The sequence below is a fragment of the Mycosarcoma maydis genome, chromosome 12, assembly GCF_000328475.2.
Source record: "Mycosarcoma maydis chromosome 12, whole genome shotgun sequence".
In the NCBI taxonomy this organism is placed as follows: domain Eukaryota; kingdom Fungi; phylum Basidiomycota; class Ustilaginomycetes; order Ustilaginales; genus Mycosarcoma; species Mycosarcoma maydis.
The window spans coordinates 172,454-193,906 of record NC_026489.1 but is presented as its reverse complement, the minus strand read 5'-3'; the positions used below and the strand labels follow the sequence as shown (position 1 = coordinate 193,906).

General features: G+C 55.0%; 6 protein-coding genes across 6 annotated transcripts; 3 read left to right on the top strand and 3 right to left on the bottom strand.

Annotated features, from left to right (window-relative positions):
* Positions 1–273: 273 nt before the first annotated feature.
* Positions 274–2,199, top strand: UMAG_04156 (putative 2-isopropylmalalate synthase; the record flags this gene model as incomplete). The annotated part of the gene is made up of 1 exon (XM_011392343.1): positions 274–2,199. One exon carries the CDS (start codon positions 274–276, stop codon positions 2,197–2,199), a length of 1,926 nt encoding a protein of 641 aa, XP_011390645.1.
* An 82-nt stretch (positions 2,200–2,281) lies between these two features.
* On the bottom strand, positions 2,282–5,731 carry UMAG_10889 (uncharacterized protein; the record flags this gene model as incomplete). Its single annotated transcript, XM_011392492.1, has 1 exon — positions 2,282–5,731. One exon carries the CDS (start codon positions 5,729–5,731, stop codon positions 2,282–2,284), a length of 3,450 nt encoding a protein of 1,149 aa, XP_011390794.1.
* A 343-nt stretch (positions 5,732–6,074) lies between these two features.
* On the top strand, positions 6,075–6,989 carry UMAG_04154 (uncharacterized protein; the record flags this gene model as incomplete). The annotated part of the gene is made up of 1 exon (XM_011392342.1): positions 6,075–6,989. One exon carries the CDS (start codon positions 6,075–6,077, stop codon positions 6,987–6,989), a length of 915 nt encoding a protein of 304 aa, XP_011390644.1.
* Positions 6,990–7,239: 250 nt separating this feature from the next.
* Positions 7,240–9,204, bottom strand: UMAG_10888 (uncharacterized protein; the record flags this gene model as incomplete). Its single annotated transcript, XM_011392491.1, has 1 exon — positions 7,240–9,204. One exon carries the CDS (start codon positions 9,202–9,204, stop codon positions 7,240–7,242), a length of 1,965 nt encoding a protein of 654 aa, XP_011390793.1.
* Positions 9,205–14,122: 4,918 nt separating this feature from the next.
* Positions 14,123–17,323, bottom strand: UMAG_04152 (putative translation elongation factor eEF3; the record flags this gene model as incomplete). The annotated part of the gene is made up of 1 exon (XM_011392341.1): positions 14,123–17,323. The coding sequence occupies one exon, from the start codon at positions 17,321–17,323 to the stop codon at positions 14,123–14,125; it is 3,201 nt and encodes a 1,066-aa protein (XP_011390643.1).
* A 1,494-nt stretch (positions 17,324–18,817) lies between these two features.
* On the top strand, positions 18,818–21,370 carry UMAG_04151 (putative TFIIH/NER complex ATP-dependent 5'-3' DNA helicase subunit RAD3; the record flags this gene model as incomplete). Its single annotated transcript, XM_011392340.1, has 1 exon — positions 18,818–21,370. One exon carries the CDS (start codon positions 18,818–18,820, stop codon positions 21,368–21,370), a length of 2,553 nt encoding a protein of 850 aa, XP_011390642.1.
* Positions 21,371–21,453: the final 83 nt, after the last annotated feature.

Genomic DNA, 21,453 nt, shown 5'->3' with positions numbered 1-21,453 from the left:
TCAAGCGGATTCGTGGTTCGTGATTTGAGTCACGAGTGTTGGCTCCGACTCAGCTCTTCTGGCGTTTTGCACGTTGCACGCTTGGAACTCGTAATTTGTCAAGTCGTGACTCACACCGTCGACTCGTTTGTTTCTTCTCACCATCATCGCCTCTTTGCTTCTCATCGGCTCAATCAAAACCATCTTGGCCCAGCAACCATCACTGGCGCTCGCACACCTCCAAAGATACCCCTCAACAAGACTTGCCTCGCCACCTTCTGTACAGCTTCCACCATGGCGCCAATGATCCCAGGTGACAAGTACAAGCCCTACACACCCATCCACCTTGCCAATCGAACGTGGCCCACAAAGGTGCAAACCAAGTCGCCAATCTGGACCTCGGTCGATCTAAGAGATGGCAACCAGGCTCTCATTAACCCCATGTCCGGCGAGCAGAAGCTCAAGTTTTACCAGAAGCTCGTCGAAGTGGGTTTCAAGGAGATCGAAGTCGCCTTCCCTTCTGCTTCCGATACCGACTTTGGCTTTGTTCGCCACATTATCGAGCAAAACATGATCCCCGATGATGTCTACATTCAAGTGCTCACTCCCGCGCGTGAGGAGTTGATTCGACGTACGTTCGAGTCCATCAAGGGCGCCAAAAACGTCATCCTGCACATGTACAACGCTTCGTCGCCCCTCTTCCGCAACGTCGTGTTCAACAACTCACAAGAACAGACGATCGAGCTTGCCGTACGACACACCAAGATCGTTCGTCAACTCGTCGACCACTATTCGAAACCCGAAAACGGTGGCACCAACTTCAAGTACGAGTACTCGCCCGAGACGTTTACGCAGACCGAGATGGACTTTGCCGTCAAGATCTGCGAAGAGGTGCGCACAGCTTGGGGAAAAGCCAGCCACGATAAGCCGATCATCTTCAACCTTCCGGCCACAGTCGAGGTAGGCCCTCCGAACCACTACGCCGACCAGATCGAGTACTTTTGCAACAACATCACCGACCGCAAGTCAGTCATTGTCTCGCTGCATCCGCACAACGATCGAGGCTGTGCGGTCGCAGCTACCGAGCTCGGCTTGCTTGCCGGTGGTGATCGTGTCGAAGGCTGCCTGTTTGGCAACGGCGAGCGCACGGGCAATGTCGACATTGTCACGCTGGCGCTCAACTTGTTTTCGCAGGGTATCCAGCCGGGCGAGCTGGACCTTTCAGATATTCAGTCGGTCGTCGACGTCGTCAGTGGATGCAACGATATCCCTGTTCATCCTCGTCATCCGTATGCGGGAGACCTCGTGTTCACCGCCTTCTCCGGAAGCCATCAGGACGCCATCAAGAAAGGTTTCGCCGCGCAGGCTAAACGCATCTCGGAGGGCGACAATACTTGGGAAATCCCGTATCTGCCTATCGACCCTGTCGACCTTGGATGCACGTACGAGGCTGTGATCCGTGTCAACTCGCAATCGGGCAAAGGCGGTGTTGCATACCTTGTGGCGCAGAGTCTGGGACTCGATCTGCCACGAAGGATGCAGGTGGCGTTCTACCAGGTGATCCAGCAAGTCGCCGATCGTACGGGCAAGGAGATGACGAGCGAAGATATCACGCGCATCTTTACGCAGACCTACCACGTTGGCTCGATCGCGTCGCTCGCGTCGCTGCAAGTGGGCGCAGCCGTGGCGAGCAAGAGCGAGGCTCGATTCGCTCTGCGTGGCTATTCGCTCTCGGACGACCTTTCGAGCAGCATTACTTCGGAAGACGCAGATTCGGGAGTTGAGACCCCGCGTCATCGTCGATTTACCGGTAAGATCCTGTACCAGGGCACGGTGCACGAGCTTACCGGCACGGGTAACGGTGCGCTCTCGGCGTTGCTCGACGCGATCGAGTCAACGTTTGGCATCAAGGCCGAGATTCGCGAGTACAGCGAACATGCGATTACAAAGTCGTCGTCCCTGCAGACCGGCGCGGCGGGCGCCGCCGGCGCCAATGGTAGCAAAGCGCAAGCTGCAAGTTATGTGGAACTTATCGACCCGCTTCAGAAGGCGCAGATCGGCGAGAAAAAGGCGCCCGGTTTCTGGGGCGTCGGTATCGATGTCGATATCACCACTGCTTCGCTCAAGGCGGTTCTTTCGGCGCTTAGCAACATTTCAAAGCGCGAAGCTGTGATTGCTGACGCGGTCAATGTCGCAGTCGCAGCCAATGGTAAACACTAGTCATTTCGTTCTTTGTCGTACAAAATCGCAAAAGCTTAACGCAACCCTCTGCCTGTTGCGCCTCGGCCTGCGCCTGCCGGTGCTAGCACACAATGCAATCCTCGCTCAACTTGAAGCCGAAGATCTCGTGATCAACGTGTTTCTCAATCAGCCTGAAGTCCTGGCGTGACTTGAGAAACTCGTAGAGCTCCTCCTGGCCAAAGACGAAGCCATCGACGCGGTGCGGTTTGACGCCGTCCTGGGCGGACGAGTCTTTTTTCAGGAGAGCGATGAGTTGATGGCCGTCTACGATGTAGTAGTTGGCGAGCGTTTTGAGCGAGTTGTACAGGGTGGCTAGGTGTGTGTCTTTGGATTTGAGCTGTGCGATGAATGTTGAGATGTGGTTGAGGTCCGAGATGAGTTGGAACCCACCGGTTTGCGAGATGGTGAGTGACTTGACGTGTTTGCAGAGCAGATGGAAGAGGCGCGATCCGATTTCGGTATAGAACAGATCGAGGATCTCGCGATCGGTCGCACCGATCAGCAGCGAACAGTGGTACGATAGCATTTGCAGAGTCGAGCGTGTAGCACGTGTTGGCGAGCCTAGATCTGCTATACTACTCGCTGCGTAGTCCATAGGATCGCGCTGACTGAACAGGATCCACTCGGCTCGCTTCATCAGTAAATCCACCGATACCGATAGACCCAACGCAACGTACTCGTCCAGATTCGCCTCAAACGTCTTCTTGGCGCGAATCACCGGGTTCAAAAAATCCTCCACATCTAGCCCAACTAGTCCCACGAGCGTCTGTGAAAAGTACACCGAACACAGCTGCGAGATAGTATCCGCAATGTGTGTCAGCTCGAAAAACTGCACGAGCGGAAGAACCTGCGTCGACTTTGGTGCCCGCTCGTCCGTGTCGCTCGCCTCGTTGTCGCAAAGTGGATTCCACTGCTGAATCGAGTGCGTTGCCCGCGAGAAGCCAGCCGCCATATGCTGCTCGCCCAGCACCTGAAACAGCGAAAGGCACACTTCTTCAATCTCGTCCTGAACCCGTCGTCCCTGCAACGTCGCTCGAGGGTACACCATAAACGCCTCCATCCGCTTGAGCGACTCGCGATGCACCTGGATCAACGACAGTGCCGTATCCAGCGATAGAAGCAGTTGCAGCCGTTCAAACCCCTTCTCGTTCCCCCCAGCCGACGTCCGCTTCTCCGTCGTAACAGGTAGCCGCTCTGACTCATCCTTCGCCACACCTACCTTGGCTCCCCATTCTCCAACCTCGACCGCCTCAGCACCGCAACCCGCCGAGCCGCGTTGGTTGCGCTGATCCGCACCTTTTTCGTTCCATTCGGTCGTAAGACTTGCATCGGCGAATCCACCAAAGTCGTCCATCTTCTCATTAGCCGTGCTGGCTTGCACCTCTTCGTCGTCGCTATCGTCGTCGTCTCCTATCACGTGACCTTGCGGACCGCCCAGTACCTCTTTGCTGAAATCGACGTATCCGTTGTTAGCTGCGACCGCGCCCGCCGCCGCTGGCGTGCTGGACCGTTGCGGTGTACCCAGCGCCAAGTTGGATGCACTGACACTACGTCCGCCCGCTGCAGAACTCTGCTGCCACTTTAGCGGATTGAGCTGACTGAGTCCAGTCCCTGCTGTACGGATCACGGCTCCTCCGACCGCTCCGGCTGCACGCGGGACCACCGTGACCGGCATGAGCAGCACATCCTTGAATCCGCTAAGCACGTTGCGCTTCACCTGCGCTGGATTGCTGCTGGCCAGAAACGCCGTATCCATCGTCTGAGCTGGCGTGCCACGGCGGTTCGACTTGGATCTATCTGTTGATCTGCTCGCTCCTGCGCTCTCGTTGCAGATGTCTACCATAACATTGCGGACCCAATCACGCTCTTCCTGGAGATACTCGTCGAGATGCGCCTCGAACATGGACAGCACAATCGCACGGCAGCGTGCGGGCGTGACAAAGTGCACATGCCGCGGCTCGATCGTCTCCAACGTGTCCGCCACCTTGAGAGCCTGCAAAAACGTAGCAGCTGCCGCTTGAAGGTAGACATGCAGATCGATCGATCGAGCCCTGGTCAGCACTCCATTGATGTACTCGCCAACTACCTCGTTGGTGAGACGGCTGGCAAAGGCAAGCAGCACCTGCTGCTCTGCAGGAAACACGCGTGCCACAAGCGAACCGTCCGTCTCGAGGTTGGCAAGCACTTCGGCCATAAATGTGTCCATGGCGGTGAAGTCGAGCGCTGGACGCGTCTGTGTCGAGCTGCTTACAAAGTTGGACTCGGGTCTATGCAGAGTGCGCTTGAAAAGCGCATCGCGTTTGTCGAGAAAGCTCAGAGCCGCTGCGTGACCGGGACGATCTAGAAGCGCCAAGAAGTTGGTCGTCTCGGCTTGCGCTACTGTGGAGCTACTATCGACCAAGTCGGAGTGCGATAATGACTTGGCGGTCGAGATGGCGAGATTCCAGATCAAGGTAGCATGTTCGTTCATGTCGCGCTCGGCGCGCTCGACCGCTTTGTTGACGTCCATACCCCGTTGCCCCGCACGCAATGCATCGGTGCGTCTCGCATCGGCTCCTTCGAAAGCGGACAAGAGAACACCTTCGAGGTAGTCGGCTGCTTGGCTGATCGACATGCGCAGCCTCGATTCTGAATCCAAGCCATCCGAGTAAGCTTGTGGATCTTCAGAAACTGTCGAGCGGGTTCTGGCGAAGGAGCCGAGAACGAGCGGACCTGTGAAGCGCGCCACATTGCAGATCATCTGCGCCTGCGATGAGAGCGACGACAAGCTGGGATCGGTGAACACTAGCGACGTTGTCGGTGACGTCTCGAACAGCAGACTCTGGATAAACGGTTTCAGCGAGATGGCGATGCGCTTAAACGTCTGGTAGGCTGAATCCGGATCTGTGCTTGGCATAGGAAGCCTCGACTCGGCGCGATACGAAAAGACAGGAGCCGAAGAAAAACTCTGGCCGGGCTGAGTCGGTTTCGAGGAGAGGAAGCCTCCGAAACTCTCGTCGTCTGGACTCGTGATGGTAGCGGATTCAAAGTCACCAAAGTCATCGTCGTGGTTGCTAACTGTGGATGGGTTGTGAGGCATGGACACAGCGCTACTCGCGTCGGGTTTCGCTGAACAAGAGCTGACGCTGTTCTTTCGATCTGGCCGTGCTTCATCTTTGGTTTCTCGTGAAGTCGAAACGGTGGAGAGATCTGGATTGTAACGGAGGTCACGTCCAGGTATTTGCTTGTACTGAAGAAAGGCAAGCTTCTGGGCCCACAGCCTCTCGTCGGCGACAAAGCGCGCTAGTGGTCTGGCTGCTAGAGCACAGTTCGCAAGGTCGGCCACCGGGACAAAGCTGAGTATGCGCTGCACCACAGTGGAAGGCAAGCAACCGATCGAGAACGGATCGAGCGACACGTCGTTGACCTGATTCGACGTGGCGGCGGCTGTGGCACGCGCAGCATCTGTCGACGTGCTGGCCCTCCCTGAGCCCATTGTCGTGGGTACGAGTGGGGCCCAGGTGGTCTCCATTGTGAAGCGCGCTTGTCTCGTCGAGGCCGTCAGAAAGGATGGTAAAGGGAAAGGTGATTCCAGCCAGCCAGCCAGCCAGGTGCGACCCACGACTCTTCCTCCACCTTTGCAAAGAACGCGCGCACAGACATTTACGATTCACGATTCGTGATTCGTGATTCGTGATTCGTGATTGACGATTCACGATTTACAAGCAACGAGTGAGACAGCCAAGAGCGACCTGCCAAGCGAAATGAAAATAAAGGTAAGCAAGCATCCACGATCATCTCGCTCGACAACACCACCACGTCCGCTCCGCATCGCATCGCATCGCATCGCCTCTCATCGCATACCATGGCATACAATGCCACCCAAGGGATCGCTTCGAGGTCGCACGCAGCATAGAGAAGCTGACAAGGAGCCAGAAACGCCGTTCCACCCTACCGCGGATGCAGCCACGTTTCGCGATCTGCTCATCTTTGAAGAACGGCTCAAACAGAATGCGGCTCGATTGCAGGCGCGAAAGCGCAAGTACGAAATGCTGCTGTTTGGCTTTATCAGCTTTATCGTGTGTCTGTCGCACTTTGTGGTGATCTCTCCGCGATCGTCCGTGTTTCTGCAGTACAGTCTAGCTGGTGTGCTTATGATCTGTCTGACGACGCTGTTTCTGTTTTTTGCCAGTGGCATGCATGCCGAGCGCATTCGGTCGGCGAACAAGTTCGTTCCACAGGCGAACCGCAGTTTGCGTAACTTCAACATGCATCTCAACACGCGTATTCGGAGTGCTGCAAGCTCGTCAACGTCGAGCACGTCGTCCTGGTCGATACCTCCCGCGCAGAACAGCCGAGGCGAACTCATCTTTAGTAGTAGCGTCAGTCCAGAGTTTCGCGAAGGATACGAAAGGTATCGAGCCGCATTCGAGCGACGTCGAGCCGAAAAGATGGCGGCTAAACGAGCACAGTCTTGGAAGCGCTGGCTCGACTACGTGCTTGGCAAGTCGAGCCATGCAGTTGCCAAACCCAACTCTACTGCAACACGCCGATCGCTCGAGTCGCGGCCTCGCACAACACGCAGCTCCAAGCCAAAAGCCACGCGGACAACAAGAGCTTCAACCAGAGCCAATTCCGCCACCACTACCGCTACACCTTGCCATGTCAGCGGCCAACTAGAAGATCTGAGCGACACTCTCAGCGAAGCACTCATCGGCGCACACAGCGATGGCCTCAGCGAAGGTGTCAGCGACGAACCAAGATCGCTATCAGGTCACGAGCCATCATAGCATCTAAGCCGTCCTTTCCGTCAGTTACAGCAGCCATCGGCCCATTCAGCCGCACCACTCACGACTCTTATTGTATTATCACACACCTGCTTCCAGCAATACAGGACAGACATAGAAAAGAGGGATGATGCTATTGCGGGGCAGCTCAGTTTGCGCTGTGAGGTATCATGTGTATATAAAGAAACAAGAACATGCAAGATGAAGCGAGATTAGAGAAAACCTAGATAAAAATATGTGAGCGAGGCTTGAGCTAGATGCTCCAAAGGATCTGCGAAGGGTCGCAATCTACAACGACCAAATCCTCCTCCTGAGCGCCCTCTTCGAAAAGTAGCCTGCTGCTATCGTCGAGCACCTTAGCCGGGTTCTTTCCGTAGACCGAGAGCTTTAAGCCAAGAGCCGTCTCTGCGTTGGCGCGGACGTCTTCGTTGAGGTGGAGCGTGAGCGTGAGGTTCTTGGGCGAGAGACGATAGCCTGACTCACGCATGCGGTTGGCGATCGTCTCTTTGAGCTCGAGCACGGATGAGTTGGAAGAGATAAAGATGCCAGAGAGCGGTCTCGCTTTGTCATCCTTCTCTACCTGGTTGGGCATCGAGCAGAGAAGGGCTGGAGACGGCAGTGGGAGTGATCGGAATTCGAGCTGAAGTCGGATCGAAGAGGGCGGTGTAGGTGGGCAGGCTGAGAACCAGTTCTGCATCGAAGGGATGCTAGACCACGATGCTGAACCGAGTTGGTCCTCGATCGACGAGAGCGAGATCATCGAGGAAGATGGGACCGAGGAAGGGATGCTTTCAGTGAGCGAGATTTGCGAAGTGGCCGAGAGACGTTTGGGAATGACCCTAGGCGCGGCGGGCAGAGGATCGGACAGTCCCAAGCCAGCGAGCGCGTATTCATATTCTTGCTCCGCTTCAATCTCGCTGAGGATGTCGTGTGCTGCACGAGTGGATGCGTGGACAGCCTCTTGATACGAATCGATGGTAAAGTCGCTCATCCTTCTTGCACCGCTCGACGGCATGGAAGTGGGGTACGAGCACGAGTAGAGCGAGACGGATCGCGGCACGGCGGCAGAAGAACGAGGGTTTACATCGAGCGAGCGCGACACACCTTCGTCGACGCTAGGCCGTGTGTCGGCAGCAGGAGGAGCATCAAAGCCAGGACCACGGCAGTGGAAAGATTCTTCCGAGGTACTTCGGGTCAACCGACGACGTGGAGGTGGGCGTGACGAGGCGTGCGGAGAAGCCGACTCGGACCGGGTGCTGGAAGTGTGGGAGGCTGACAGGCCAAAGATGGAGTGGAGCGACTTGCGCGCGTGCTTTTGTCGAATGGAACGAAGCGATGCACGTGGAGATGCGGGAGGAGCCGACGGCGTCTGAGGAGCAAGAGCCCGGTTTTCGGCGTCAGTAGCGTTAGTAGCGGCGAGGGGCGAGGATGGACGAGAAAATCGACTGGACCAGGAAGAGGAGAGAGAACGCTGCGAACAAGAGGGTGTCGGTCGATCGCATTCTGTGAGCGTGGTAGAGGGCATGAGCGTGCGACTGCGCCTTCGAGTGGTGGCATCGGTGGGGGGCGTAATGACGATAGAACCGGCGGTGTGTGATCGCGTCATGTCGGATGCGCTGAACCCGAACGCGTTGGGCTGAGGCGAGACGCCGGTGGAAGGACAAGTGACAGGCCGAGCGGGACGCGCAGGACGAGGAGCGTGAGGAGCAGTGGCTTCCACAACGACGGGAATGGGTGATGAGATGCGGGGAGCGCTGGATTGAGCGTGAGCGGAATTAGTGGCATGTGCACTGCCAAAGAAGAAAGTGCGAGAAAGGGCTCGGCGGAGGGGCGACTTAGTAGCTTGTGCTGCAGCAGCGCTGTTTGGATGGACAGGACTGAGTGGAGGGGTGAGTGCCTCCAAGTCGTTTTGCAAGACACCTGTGGAAGTGAGAGCCGAGGAGGAAACAAAGGTAGGAGGCGAAACAAAGCGTGCGCTCGAGGATGTGGAAGAGGAGCCAGGTGCAAACGTCCAGATGGCCGAAGTTGCTGGAGAAGAAGTGGTGCTGCGGTAGTGGTGAGGTCGTGGGGTGAGCAAGCTGCTGGAAGATGCCGAGGATGGACCATCATGATCGTATTGCTTTGCAGCGACGACGTCGATGGGCTGTACGGTTTTCTTGACGGACTCACGCTTGCGCATCGAGCCGAATCGACCGAACGAGGTGGAAAAGGCGGTCATGACTGCGGCTCGAGTCGACGGCGAGCAGCGAGCGGCGAGCAGAGGAGATGGACGAGCGAAAAGGGGATGAGGTGATGGAGCAGCGGGAGGGATCGAGCTGGGGTGATTATATGGAATCACACGGTCAGGCTCATGCTCTGGTTGATGTAGATGAGGCGAGACTGAGGCGAGACTGAGGCGAGACTGAGCCGATTCGGAAGCTGCGTCAGACTCGGCAAAACAAGCACAGAGGACGCTGTCAGGGCTTTGCAACAAGCACAAGCTCTCGCTTCCCAAACTTTGTTTACCACTATGGCGTTTGACACGCGAAGAGCAGATCGAGATCAGCTGCAAGGAGCAAGTACAAAGACCCGGAAGATGTCAGCCCACCATCGCCGTATCACGGAATAACGGAATCTCGAGTTGTGAATAGTCGTGAATCGTGTTAGGCAGGGCCAAGTCTAGACCCGTACGCAACGCAGGCACAATCACGAATCCACAACCTGAATGAATCAGTGCATGGTGTACTATGACTCAGGAATACTGTTAACATGAAGGAATGAAAGCACACCGACGCCCTTGACTCAGCCGCACGTTGCTGCAACGGCGCGGAGTGTCAGTCAGTACCTCAGTCAGCGCACATCTGCGGCACATGCCATTAGCAGAGCGGGAGTGATTTTTCGAGCGGACGGGCAAGTGAGGCGCGGATTCAACGCAGCTGGGCGGAGGGTCGGCTGCAGCGATCCGTGATTTTTGTGCAGATCCTGTATGTTTGACTGAGAGCATGCAAGTCTGAGATGCGCGCTACTTGGCTGCGCTTCCTTCAAGTCTGTGTGTGCATTCACGATTCGTGATTGCAGCGCGGGAAAATATCGGGATAAAATGGTTGGAATTTTTCCAGTCGCCTCTATCACGGAGACGTGAGTGTCACTTGACGATTCATGATTGTGATTCATGATTGCGATTCTTGATTGCGATTCTTGATTTTGTGAGAGAGATACATTAATTGCGTTCAAACTTGATGATTGATAGGCGTGAGGCTTGGTATGACCATCTCCAGCCATTGTTTTTCCGCTCCCGCAGCCACAACCACCCATCACCGAATTACGAATGACGCTCAGCGTCACTCGCATTGAATCGTACTTTGCCTGTCATTGTTGTGGCCTGCGGACGCCGGGGAAATGGGCTGGCTGATGGCTGGGCTGCCGTTGTGTTCTAACTACAAAGGGCAAGTCTGCCCGTCGTAAATTGTGTCTAGCGCCTCTACTGTGCTTCTTTGAGCTATAATGAGACCGGCGGCAAGTGAGACACGTTCCAGTAGAGGGGAAACCCCTCTCTTGACGAGAGTATCGTAGTAGCAGGGCTGTTGGAAGGCTTGGCAATCCAATAAGTTACTTCAAAAAGGTTATCCTTGCGAGGCACACGTAGCGAGCCGACAGATGAGACCAACACTCACGACTCACGAGTCATGAGTACTGGCAACGCTGATCAGACAGCTCAAGCGCGAGCCGCCAAGAGACAAAAGCACAAGGAACGGCAGCCGCGTGCATTAGCGTCCCGCGTGTGGACAAGCGAAACGCCTGAACCCTTGAAGCGAAGTTCGGATTCTTGCTTCCTTTGATGGAAGCTCTGCTCCTCGTTAATTCACGATTGCTGCAAGGGCCGCCAATCATGGGAACTCACAGACTGCCAACTTCATGAATCTGGGCCATTTCTGCACGTTTGACGCCTGACGCTTCGTGCTTGGTCGCTGATTCGTGATTCATGATTGACACAAGCAAGCAATCAAGCCACCTATACCGACCGTCAATCAATCGTCACTTTCCGCCATTCATGATTCACGATTAATGGCCGTCAATCAATCGTGAATCGTGAATTTTTCCCCACTGCAATCGGAGTCACAAGCACCAAGTGCGGACACAAGTGCAGACAGCCGTCCCGTGTCACTCTACTCGTCCTCTTTGGCGTTAGTTGCCACCCGACAAGCTACAATCATCAATCACGATCCACGCCTTCCACTCGCACGCTCATCTGCGTCTTTTCGTGGTTCCTTTGCAGCTTTTTCTGCTTCGCTTTGCAACTCAGCCGACTTGGCTCCCACCATCTCTTGACCGCTTGCTTACGCTCAGGGCTTGGCACACATACATTGCTTTTGTCTGCAAACCGAGCTTCGGGTCGCGCGCTCGGTAGCGCTCACACCTGCCCCTACATTCTGCGTCGCACCCAAAACGTGGTACAGAGACTAAAGATGCAATGATCAGCGGCAGCGCCTAGTAGCCGAGTTGCAAGCTTTGCGCGCGAAATTACAAGCGTGAAGGTGCTGTGAGCAGTAGCGCCTATGCGTGATTCTGTGATTGTCACGTCAACTCGGCCGTCAAGATTTTTGTTGGTTGCATACTCATTCACGATTCGTTATTCGCGATTGCTATTTCCGTCTGCGCTCAGGCTCGTGGCTCACGGCTCCGTGCTCGCCTGATCTCTGTGTCCAGGCGACAAAGCAAGTTCCATTCACGATTTTCTATTATTAATAATACAGTCGTGAGTATTTCTGTCGCAACTAACTTAAGCTTCACGCTTGGCGGTTCGCGGTTAAGAGCTAGACCGATGGCGATCTTTCGTCCCATGTTATTATATTTTCATAGATGCATATACACGCTATCGTACATCTCTCGATCTTGTGCACCTGCTAGCCTTTCAGCCTTGTTTCAACTTGTAGCAGCTAGTGTGTCTGAGGGCGATTGTTGTCTTGCACAGCGCGGTTAGCCAGTAGGCCAACAGAAAAAGACCCTAGGGCCAGATGATGCTTCCCAGGCCCCTTCGCTTCTACACACACGGCTGAACGTGTTATTGACCCTCAGCTAGCCGAGCGCAGCGGCTGAACCACAGCTACACCCGAGTCTAGCAACGCGACCTCTGACTATGGGGCATGTTGACCGGCGACCCGCGAACAAGCGAGCGAGCGAGCTAGCGCTTGGTTTTGTCCGTCCTGAGGACACTTCTTCGCTCTCCGCATTTTGTCATGTTCGCTATTCGTGACTGATACTCGCTAGCAAGTCACTAGCCGTCGCACGTCGCCCTTCGGCCGTCATTTCGCGCGCCGATCTGTTGCACTCGGCTATCGCTCAACTCTGGCGTCTGTCTAGCTGGGGCTAACTCGGCTAAAGAAGCTACGTCGCTGCTTTTCGTGCCCAGATGTCGTAGCCTCCTAAAGCAAATATCCAGGTGAGACGGTTTTAGTCAGACATGGCGAGGCACCTCCAAGATGCGCGCTTATGCTCCAGAGAATGCTGCTGTACTACTCAACAAACACGACCTACATCCAACACAAGGCTGCGCAACCTTGTGCTGTGCTTCATACGTCCTCAACAGCACGTCTGCGTCTTTGTCGAGCGTTGCTATAGCACACGCGCGATATGCGCGAGACAGTGTGGTGGGTACAAGCGGCTTGGAAACCTGACGAGACACTGGAACTGTGACTGTCAATCCGAGCCGAGCTGGTGTGTGTGTAGCCCCATGCGAGCTTGCATTCAATGCCGCTCGGTTCTGGAATGAAACGAGCTGGTTTGAGCCTTGACAAAGGGGTCATCCTTCACAGACAGTCAAACAGATGCTGCCTTTGGCCTACCCTGTCGGATGCGAGAAGACAAATTTGCTCAGCCACCGCCACTGAACCGATTTGTACTCGAGATGCGCTGATCTCCCGATTGCGATCGAAGCCGAAGCTGTCTTGACCACAGATGCAGCCTTTTCTTCTTGAAGAGCTTGGACAGATCCTGTTTTCCGGTTGTCGGGAAACCCGAGATTGTGTGTCATATGTAGCGACACTCGTGCCTATCACAGCCTAACAGACGGGCAACTTTGAGCAATCGTGAATCACGAATAGACAAGAGTCGATCGCAGTGATCTTGTTCTACTCCGCAAGCACCACATGCGATGAGGCAGGCACTTGGCCAGTTCGCGGTACAGAAGATGCTTGATTGACTCGTCTGCGCTGGGACATGTCCGATCTCGACGCTTTTCGCTCTGTCAATCAGATTCTTCTAGCTGACATTTAGATCTTCTGACCTTTCGATAAAGGCGTAACTTCGAGCAGCCCAAGCAGGCGTGAGCGATTATGTTTCTTCGACCGCCTCTCTAGGACCTGAATCACTTGAAAGCGAAAGCAGATCTTCAGCGCGAGCGATGCATGCTGAGCATTTACGATCGATTGGCTTATCAACGTTTGAGTTGCAGCCTGGACAGGTCTGATCGCACATGATCTGACAGACGGGTGAATCACGAATGGTGCGGTCTTTCCGAACCATCCACGGATGAGGCGAGCGACCTTCTGTTTTCCTCGTCCCAGACGCGGTGAAACGGCCAAGACCGGTGTGTCGTTCTCTCATCGTTGCCAAGCCGAAACGTGAAACCTGACCTCTCAAGTCACATCACAGCCTGACTTTCATCTGTACGTCCGTTGCTCTGCCTTCTCGTTGCACATTCACCTTTCTCGTCAAACGCACGCTGCACCCATCCGTATCCATACTTGTGATCGCTGAGATTTACGATCCAGTACTCAATCCACTCCCCGCTTTCCCCAATCCGTCTCGCCCGCCGAGCCACATCCCTCAAGCCTCAAGCCGCACTCCTCTTCAGTCCGAATATCCATCCCAAACCATCACACCGCCTTGCTCCTCATCCCATCCAGCTACATCACCCTGTACCAGTCATGTCCCCACTCTAAACGCATACAACACCCGCAAGCAGCACACAGAGCCAAGCGCCAAGCAAAGTAGGAAAGTAAACCGAGATGTATGAATTGAAAACTGCGGACAGAAACAAAATCAATTTTGTAGAAATCAACAAGAATCTAAAGATGAGAAAAGATGAGAAAAGTTGAGAAAATACACGAAGCATGGTCGGTCGCGCTACCAAGCCCATCGTTGTCCTCTCAACTAACTCAAAGGTCCTCGAGCTCATCAGCCGAGTCGTAGGTGCCAGCCTTCTTACGTGCCATCCTGTCCTTCTTGGCCTTGCGGCGATCCGAAGCGCTCTCCTTCTTGGCCTTCTTCTCTTTCTTGTGCACGTTGCCCATGGCGTCCGTGTACTCGTCGTCCTCTTCCTTCTTCTCGAGCTTGGTACCCTTCGAGTTACTCTCGGTCCAGTCGTGACCGGAAGCGACGAGCACACCGTCGTTCATAGCCCAGATTTCCTTGCAGGTACCCTCGGAGAACTCCTTGGAGTGCGTAATGATACCAACACCACCCTGGAACGACTCAATCGCCTTGATGAGCGCAGCCAGCGACTCACGGTCCAAGAAGTTGGTGGGTTCGTCGAGAATGATAATGTGCGGTCGTCGCCAAGTGGCGGCAGCAAGGACGACCTTGACCTTCTGACCACCCGAAAGACCACGCATAGTGTTGTGCGAGGTGAACTCACGCTCCAGACCGAAGTCCTCAAAGTGGTTCTCGATCTCCTTGCGGACAAGCGGTCGGTTCATACCGAGACGCTGAGCCTCCTTCGAGTCAAACGCCAGCACGGCACGCTCGAGACCACGGTTGATAAGGTCGTCACGCGGCACCCACTGGTTGTCGGCCGACGACATGTTCTTGAACGAAACCTCGTACTGGAACGAGTTCTTCAACTTCTTACGACCCACAATCTCGTCAAACAGACGCTTGACGCCCTCGATAACGAAGACCTCACCCTGCTTCTTGGCGGCCTCCTCCTCGGCGGTAAGGGCACGGTTCGCCTTCATGTGCTCCTCGAGATCCTCACCGGTCTGGTAACGCCAGAGCATGTAGTCGAGAGGAGTCTTGTCAAGGTGCTGGTCGATGTGGTGGAAAGCGTGCTGGGCAACGTAGCCAATGACCAGATTGGGGTGCTTCCACATCTCACCAGAGCCGGGCTCGGTGTCACCGACGATAAGCTTGACCAGCGTCGACTTACCCGAACCGTTGGGGCCGAGGATGGCAACACGCGAGGCGAGCGAGAGCTGGATGCTGACACCCCTGAGCTGAGGAGCGGGAGTGCCAGGGTACTGGAAGACAACGTCCTTCATCTTGATGAGCGACTTTTCTTTGGTCTTGACACCGTCAAGCAGAGGAGGGTCAGGCAGCTTGAACGAGTAGTCCTCGCCGGTGTTGAGCTCGGCGTAGGCGCGCGCCTCGGGAACACGCTTGACGAAAGCGTCGAGGTTACCCGGGTATCGCTTGATCTTGAAGCGGTTAAGGTGGAGAATGTCGGTGCAGACGTCGTTCAAAAACTTGGAGTCGTGCGACACAATGATGGCGGTGGCAGTCTTGAGGTTGACGAGGTAGTCAGTGATCCACTTGACGTTGACAACGTCCAAGTGGTTGGTAGGCTCATCGAGCAGCAAAATGTCGGCCTTGAACAGGATGGCACGGGCAAGGGCGACCTTCATCTTCCAACCACCAGAGAGACCGGCGATGGGCGAGTTCTGACGGGCATCGTCGAAGCCGACCTCGTGGAGGGTAGCGACAGCCTCGTCGCGGGTCATGCTGAGACGCTCGTCGGCAAGGATAAACTCGAGAACAGTCATGAGACCCTCAGAGCCGTCCAAGTCGTGCTCCACGTACCAGGTTCGGACCTCATCGGGCGAAGGGAAGCCTTCGACCTGGCCGTTGGTGATGGCGCGCATGAGGGTAGACTTTCCGGAACCGTTACGACCGCAGAGACCGTACTTGTGACCACGCTTGAGGCGGAGAGTGGCAGTGTTGAGCAGAATTTTGGCACCGTAGGCGAGCGAGAACTGACAGTTGCAGAGGTCTTCACCCTCCTCCTCGTCATCAAAGATCTCGACCGTGTCACCGGTGGACTTGGCGAGCGCGGTAAGAAGCGACTTGGCGACGGCCTTGGCCTGCTCAGGCTTGGAGCCCTTGATGAGGGTGATGTAAGGGATCAGGGTGGACTCCCACTCGGTGAGCTCAAAGTTGCGCGCGTTGGCAAGGTTGGCAACGAGGACAGCGAGGTAGCTCGAGAGGTCAGCCTGAGCCTGGAGGCTCTGCTCACCGAGAGCCTTGTTGACCTGCTCCTGGGTGGCCTTAATATCAACATCCTCGAGAGGCTTGACGTCGGAGCCGTCACCGGTAACCTTGCCCACCTCACGGAGAGTCTTGATGGCACGCTGAACGACAGATCGGGCCTCGGGGTCGGCGAGGGTGGACTCGATCTTGATCAAACCGGGAAGGAGCTTGCCGAGGAAAGGACGAACGGTGCGCTCGTTGTCGACGAGCTTGGTCATGTTGTCAATGATGACGGCAACCTTACGCTTGGTGGCGGTGGGGCGCTCGTTAAGACCACGCGAGAGAAGAGGCACCATGAGGGCAAGGGTGGCGCTGTCGACCTCCTGGACGAAAGTGGTAGCGGAAAGGAGCTGGATGGTCTTGGGGACCTCCTCAACGGGGTGGATGAGCGAGTTGATGAGAGCGGGGATGAAGCGCTCGATATCCTTGTTCGAGATGAGGGCGCAAAGCTTGGTGAGAGCAGCGCGCGAAGCCTTCTGAACATCGGTCTTGGTGTCCCAGATGACCTCAGTCATGACAGGGATGATCTCGGGCATGAGAGCAGCCATGCGTTCAGGGCAAGCGGTGACCATCTCCTCGAGAAGGGCAACACAGCCCGTCTTGACCTGCCACTTACCGGCGGTGCGGGCCTGGTGGAGAACAACCTTGAGGACCTGCTGGGCAGCCCAGGGGGACATGACTCTGACAAAAGCCTTCAGCGTCTCGAGAGAAGCCTTCTGGACCGCCTTCTCCTTGTCACCCATAGCCTCAACGAGCGAGTTGAGCACGTTCTCAAAGATGAAGGGCTCAACCTCGTGGCCAACACCCTGCTCGCAGAGGTTGGCAAGGAGGGTGCAGGCACCCTCGCGAGCGGTGGCGTTCTTCTTGTCGCCAAGGCCCTTGAGGATGACGGCCTCAATGCCGAGGTTGGCAAGAGCAGCGGGACCTTCGATTTTGACGAGGTTGGTGAGCTCCTGAGCGGCATCCTTGTCGCCGGAGAGGAGAGCGTCAGTCTCGGCGCTAGCCTCCTTCTTCTCGGCGGCGGCACCAGCCTTGGCGGCGGCACCAGCGGCGCCCTTAACGGCCTTGGCGGGAACAGTGGCGGGCACACCAGCAGCGGAAGGAGCGGGAGCCATATTTACGGTGTGACAAAGTGTTATGAGAGAAAAGGATATGGATGGGTGAAGAGGCTACAGAGGATCACTGATCGCAAGTAGCTAACACCGGTGTAGGAGTGAGTCTTGTCGAGATAAGATCGACTTTTGAATTCTTCAGGCGAAGAAAGAAAGAGCGTACAATGCGATGCGCTCTGAAAAGAAGATGATGATGAACAGTGCCAGCGATAGCGATAGCTCTGTGAAATGAAAGATGAACGCCTAGATGGGCGGAAGGGAGGATGAACGGATGATGGTGAAGAGGAAGAGGAAGGACAAGTTGTGTTGGAATTTGTCGCACAAATTGGCTCGCTCAGACCTTTGAATGGTATCCAAAGAAAATTTTTGCAGGCGGAGCAACGCAGTCACCAATCGTGAAATCGTGGATCGTGAATTGCGCTCACGATTTATCTTCGTGATTCTCTAGCAACTGAAAGAAAGAGAAAGAGAAAAAGCAAAACCAAAACCAAAAATCGCACGCCAAAGAATGCGGCTCTGTTCAATAATCGTGAATTATCGGGGTTAGCCAAGGTTGCTTGCTCAGCACCGCAGTGCACAGAGTCGAGTGGCGAGTGGCGAGCTGAGCAGCAAGGGCTGGGGCAGTCACGAGTGTGAATCACGAATCCTCATCGTGAATCAAGCAGTCACAGAGTCGTACGTGCAACATAGTCTGTCACTGTCACAGCGAGAAGAAATTTAAAAAAAAAAAAAAAAAAAAGTTGGAGCGCGATGTTGAAGATTGTGTGGTGTACCGCCCATGTAACGCTGCCCTGTTCAATTCAAGATCCACCCAACTACAGTAACGAGAGCAGACACCGTACTGTACACTGATACAGTGCATCCATATGGCGCAGAATTCAGTGCTTCGCGATTGGTCAAAGTTCGAACTTTTCAAAAGCCTTCTCTGCCTCTCTGCTATTTCGTTTTCCGTTTGTGCTTTGATTCACAATTACAAATCCTTCAAATGTTTATTTATTTCTGTGATTCCTCTGAGGGAATGTCTTTTTGCGCCGATTTCAAAGCCACTGCAAGGAAGCCCTCTGTATTGAATGATTTATAATAAATCGTGAATGCGTTTGAAAGCCCAACTTGTATCGGAACGTGCAACGTGTCTATCACGTATGTACACTTCCAAGTCTGATTCGTGCGGGATGCTTGGAAATCCAGTTCCAGATCGCCGATTGCTGCGACACAGTTGGCCCGATTTGGACCGCCCGCTTGCTTGACTCCACATGCGCGCAACTCAGCCACGAGCGTGAGCACGGCCACGGCTGAGAAATGTCAAAACTGTCACAGGGTCCTTGCTATTTGCTACCTGCTACTCAGCATACCAATTCCGGTCCACACCACCACCATCGTCCTTTGCATCAACGCTGACCTTGTCATCCACCGAGACGCTATTCTCGGCAGAGCTTGTACAGCTCGCACAGCTCGTACAGCCTGTACAGCCTGTACAGCCGTGGTCGATCTGCCAATATGAAGTTCTACATCGATGAGCTCCCCGTGCTCTTCCCTTACCCCAAAATCTATCCGGAGCAGTATGCGTACATGACTGATCTCAAACGCACGCTCGATGCCAACGGTCACTGTGTTCTAGAGATGCCTTCAGGCACCGGCAAAACCGTCTCGCTTCTCAGTCTCATCGTATCCTACCAGCAGTTCCATCCTGCCAAGCGCAAGCTCATCTACTGCTCGCGTACGGTTCCTGAGATCGAAAAGGCTCTAGCAGAGCTGAAGCGTTTGATGGAGTACAGGGCGAGGTACAATGTCCAACAAGACCAGGCTTCCGGGGTGCTCAAGAAGGAGAGCCAAAGCAGTGACCGTCCTGGAGAGCACAACATCGAGATGAACGGCAAGGGAAATACTGGATCGCAGATGGAGGACATCCTCGCCTTAGGCCTCAGTTCGCGTAAAAATCTCTGCATCCATCCAGATGTCAGTCGTGAGCGCAAGGGCAAGGTCGTCGATGCCAGGTGTAGGGACATGACCAGCAGTTGGGCCTGCGAAAAGGGCCGTCAAGATCCTGGTAGCGTCGAACTCTGCAATTTTCACGAAGAGCTCGGCAAGATGGAACCGGGTCAACTTATCCCACAAGGCGTCTGGACACTCGAAGAAGTCAAAGAGTACGCTCGCGAAAAGGCGATATGTCCTTACTTTGCCATCCGACGCATGATGCCCTTCGTCGACATTATTATCTACAGCTTCCACTACCTGCTCGATCCCAAGGTCGCCGAGCAGGTCAGTAAAGAGATGAGCAAGGATGCCATCGTCGTGTTCGACGAGGCGCACAACATAGACAATGTATGCATCGAGTCTCTTTCCATCGACCTCACACGGCCCATGCTCGACAGCGCATATCGAAGCATCAATCAACTCTCGGAACGTGTCGACGAAATTAAAAAGACGGACGCATCCAAGCTACAGGACGAATATGCGCGTCTGGTCGAGGGCTTGCAACAACAAGGCGAGCAGAGGGAAGCCGAGTCTTTCATGGCCAACCCCGTTCTACCAGACGATCTCTTACAAGAAGCTGTGCCGGGCAACATTCGTCGAGCCGAACACTTTGTTGCCTTCTTGAAGCGCTTTGTCGAGTACCTAAAAACACGCATGCGCGTCCTGCACGTCGTCGCCGAGACTCCAGCGAGCTTCCTGCAGCACTTGAAGGACATTACCTACATTGAGCGCAAACCGCTCCGCTTTTGTGCCGAACGACTCCGCATGCTCGTAGGCACGCTCGAACTCACTCGTCTCGATGAATTTTCGGCGTTGCAAAAAGTGGCAGCATTTGCGACGCTCGTAGCCACCTACGACAAAGGCTTCCTGCTCATCCTCGAACCCTTTGAAACCGAAAACGCTACCGTGCCCAATCCAATCTTCCATTTCACATGTTTGGACGCCAGTCTCGCCATCGCGCCAGTCTTTGAACGCTTCTCGAGCGTCATTATCACTAGTGGAACCATTAGTCCGCTCGACATGTACCCCAAGATGCTCAAATTCGACGCCATTGTGCAGGAGTCGTACGCCATGACGCTCACTCGCCAGTGTTTTCTGCCGCTCGTCATCACGAGAGGAAGCGACCAGGTGGCCATCAGTTCGCGCTTCGAGGTGCGTAACGATCCAGCTGTGGTGCGCAACTATGGCAGCATCCTCATCGAGTATGCGAAATGCGTTCCGGACGGCATTGTCGCCTTCTTCCCCTCCTATCTGTACATGGAGAGCATCGTGGCCGCGTGGCACGACATGGGCATTCTCGATGAAGTGTGGAAGTACAAGCTCATCTTTATCGAAACACCCGACGCCCCCGAGACGAGTATTGCGCTGGAAAACTACCGTCGGGCATGCGACAACGGTCGAGGTGCGATTCTGCTCTCGGTCGCTAGAGGTAAAGTGTCTGAGGGTATCGATTTCGATCACAACTACGGACGCGCGGTGATCATGTTCGGTGTGCCGTACCAGTACACCGAGTCGCGCATCCTAAAGGCGCGATTGGAGTTTTTGCGCGACAACTTTCGAATTCGCGAAAACGACTTTTTGACTTTTGACGCCATGCGACACGCGGCGCAGTGCGTAGGACGTGTGTTGCGAGGTAAGACCGACTACGGTCTTATGGTGTTTGCCGATAAACGATTCGCACGTGCCGACAAGCGCAACAAGTTGCCCAAGTGGATCGCACAGTATATCAAGGAAACCCATTCGAATCTATCCACGGATATGGCCATCGTAGAGTCAAAGCTTTTCATCCGGTCCATGGCGCAACCCTACCCCGAAGGCAAGAACGGCGTCAGCTTGTGGGAGTTGGCCGATATCGAGTCTAGGCAGGCCAAAGAGAGGGAGACGTTTGCCAAGCTCATGCGCGGTCAGCTCACGGTGGACGCCAGTGGACAAGTGGTGGGCAAGGACGATACTGATTCGGATACGCATGTGGTCGAGCGTGATAGGCAGGACGAGGATGACGATTTCGATAGGGAGTTTGGCGAGGGCGACGAGTTGGTTCAGATGGACGTCGATTCGGTGATCCAGCAGGCGTAACAGGCGCTCATTCCCGCGTTCACGTATGTACCGAGCGAAACGGCAAACTGGGCATTCGTGATTGGACTGGTGTGGTATGTGCA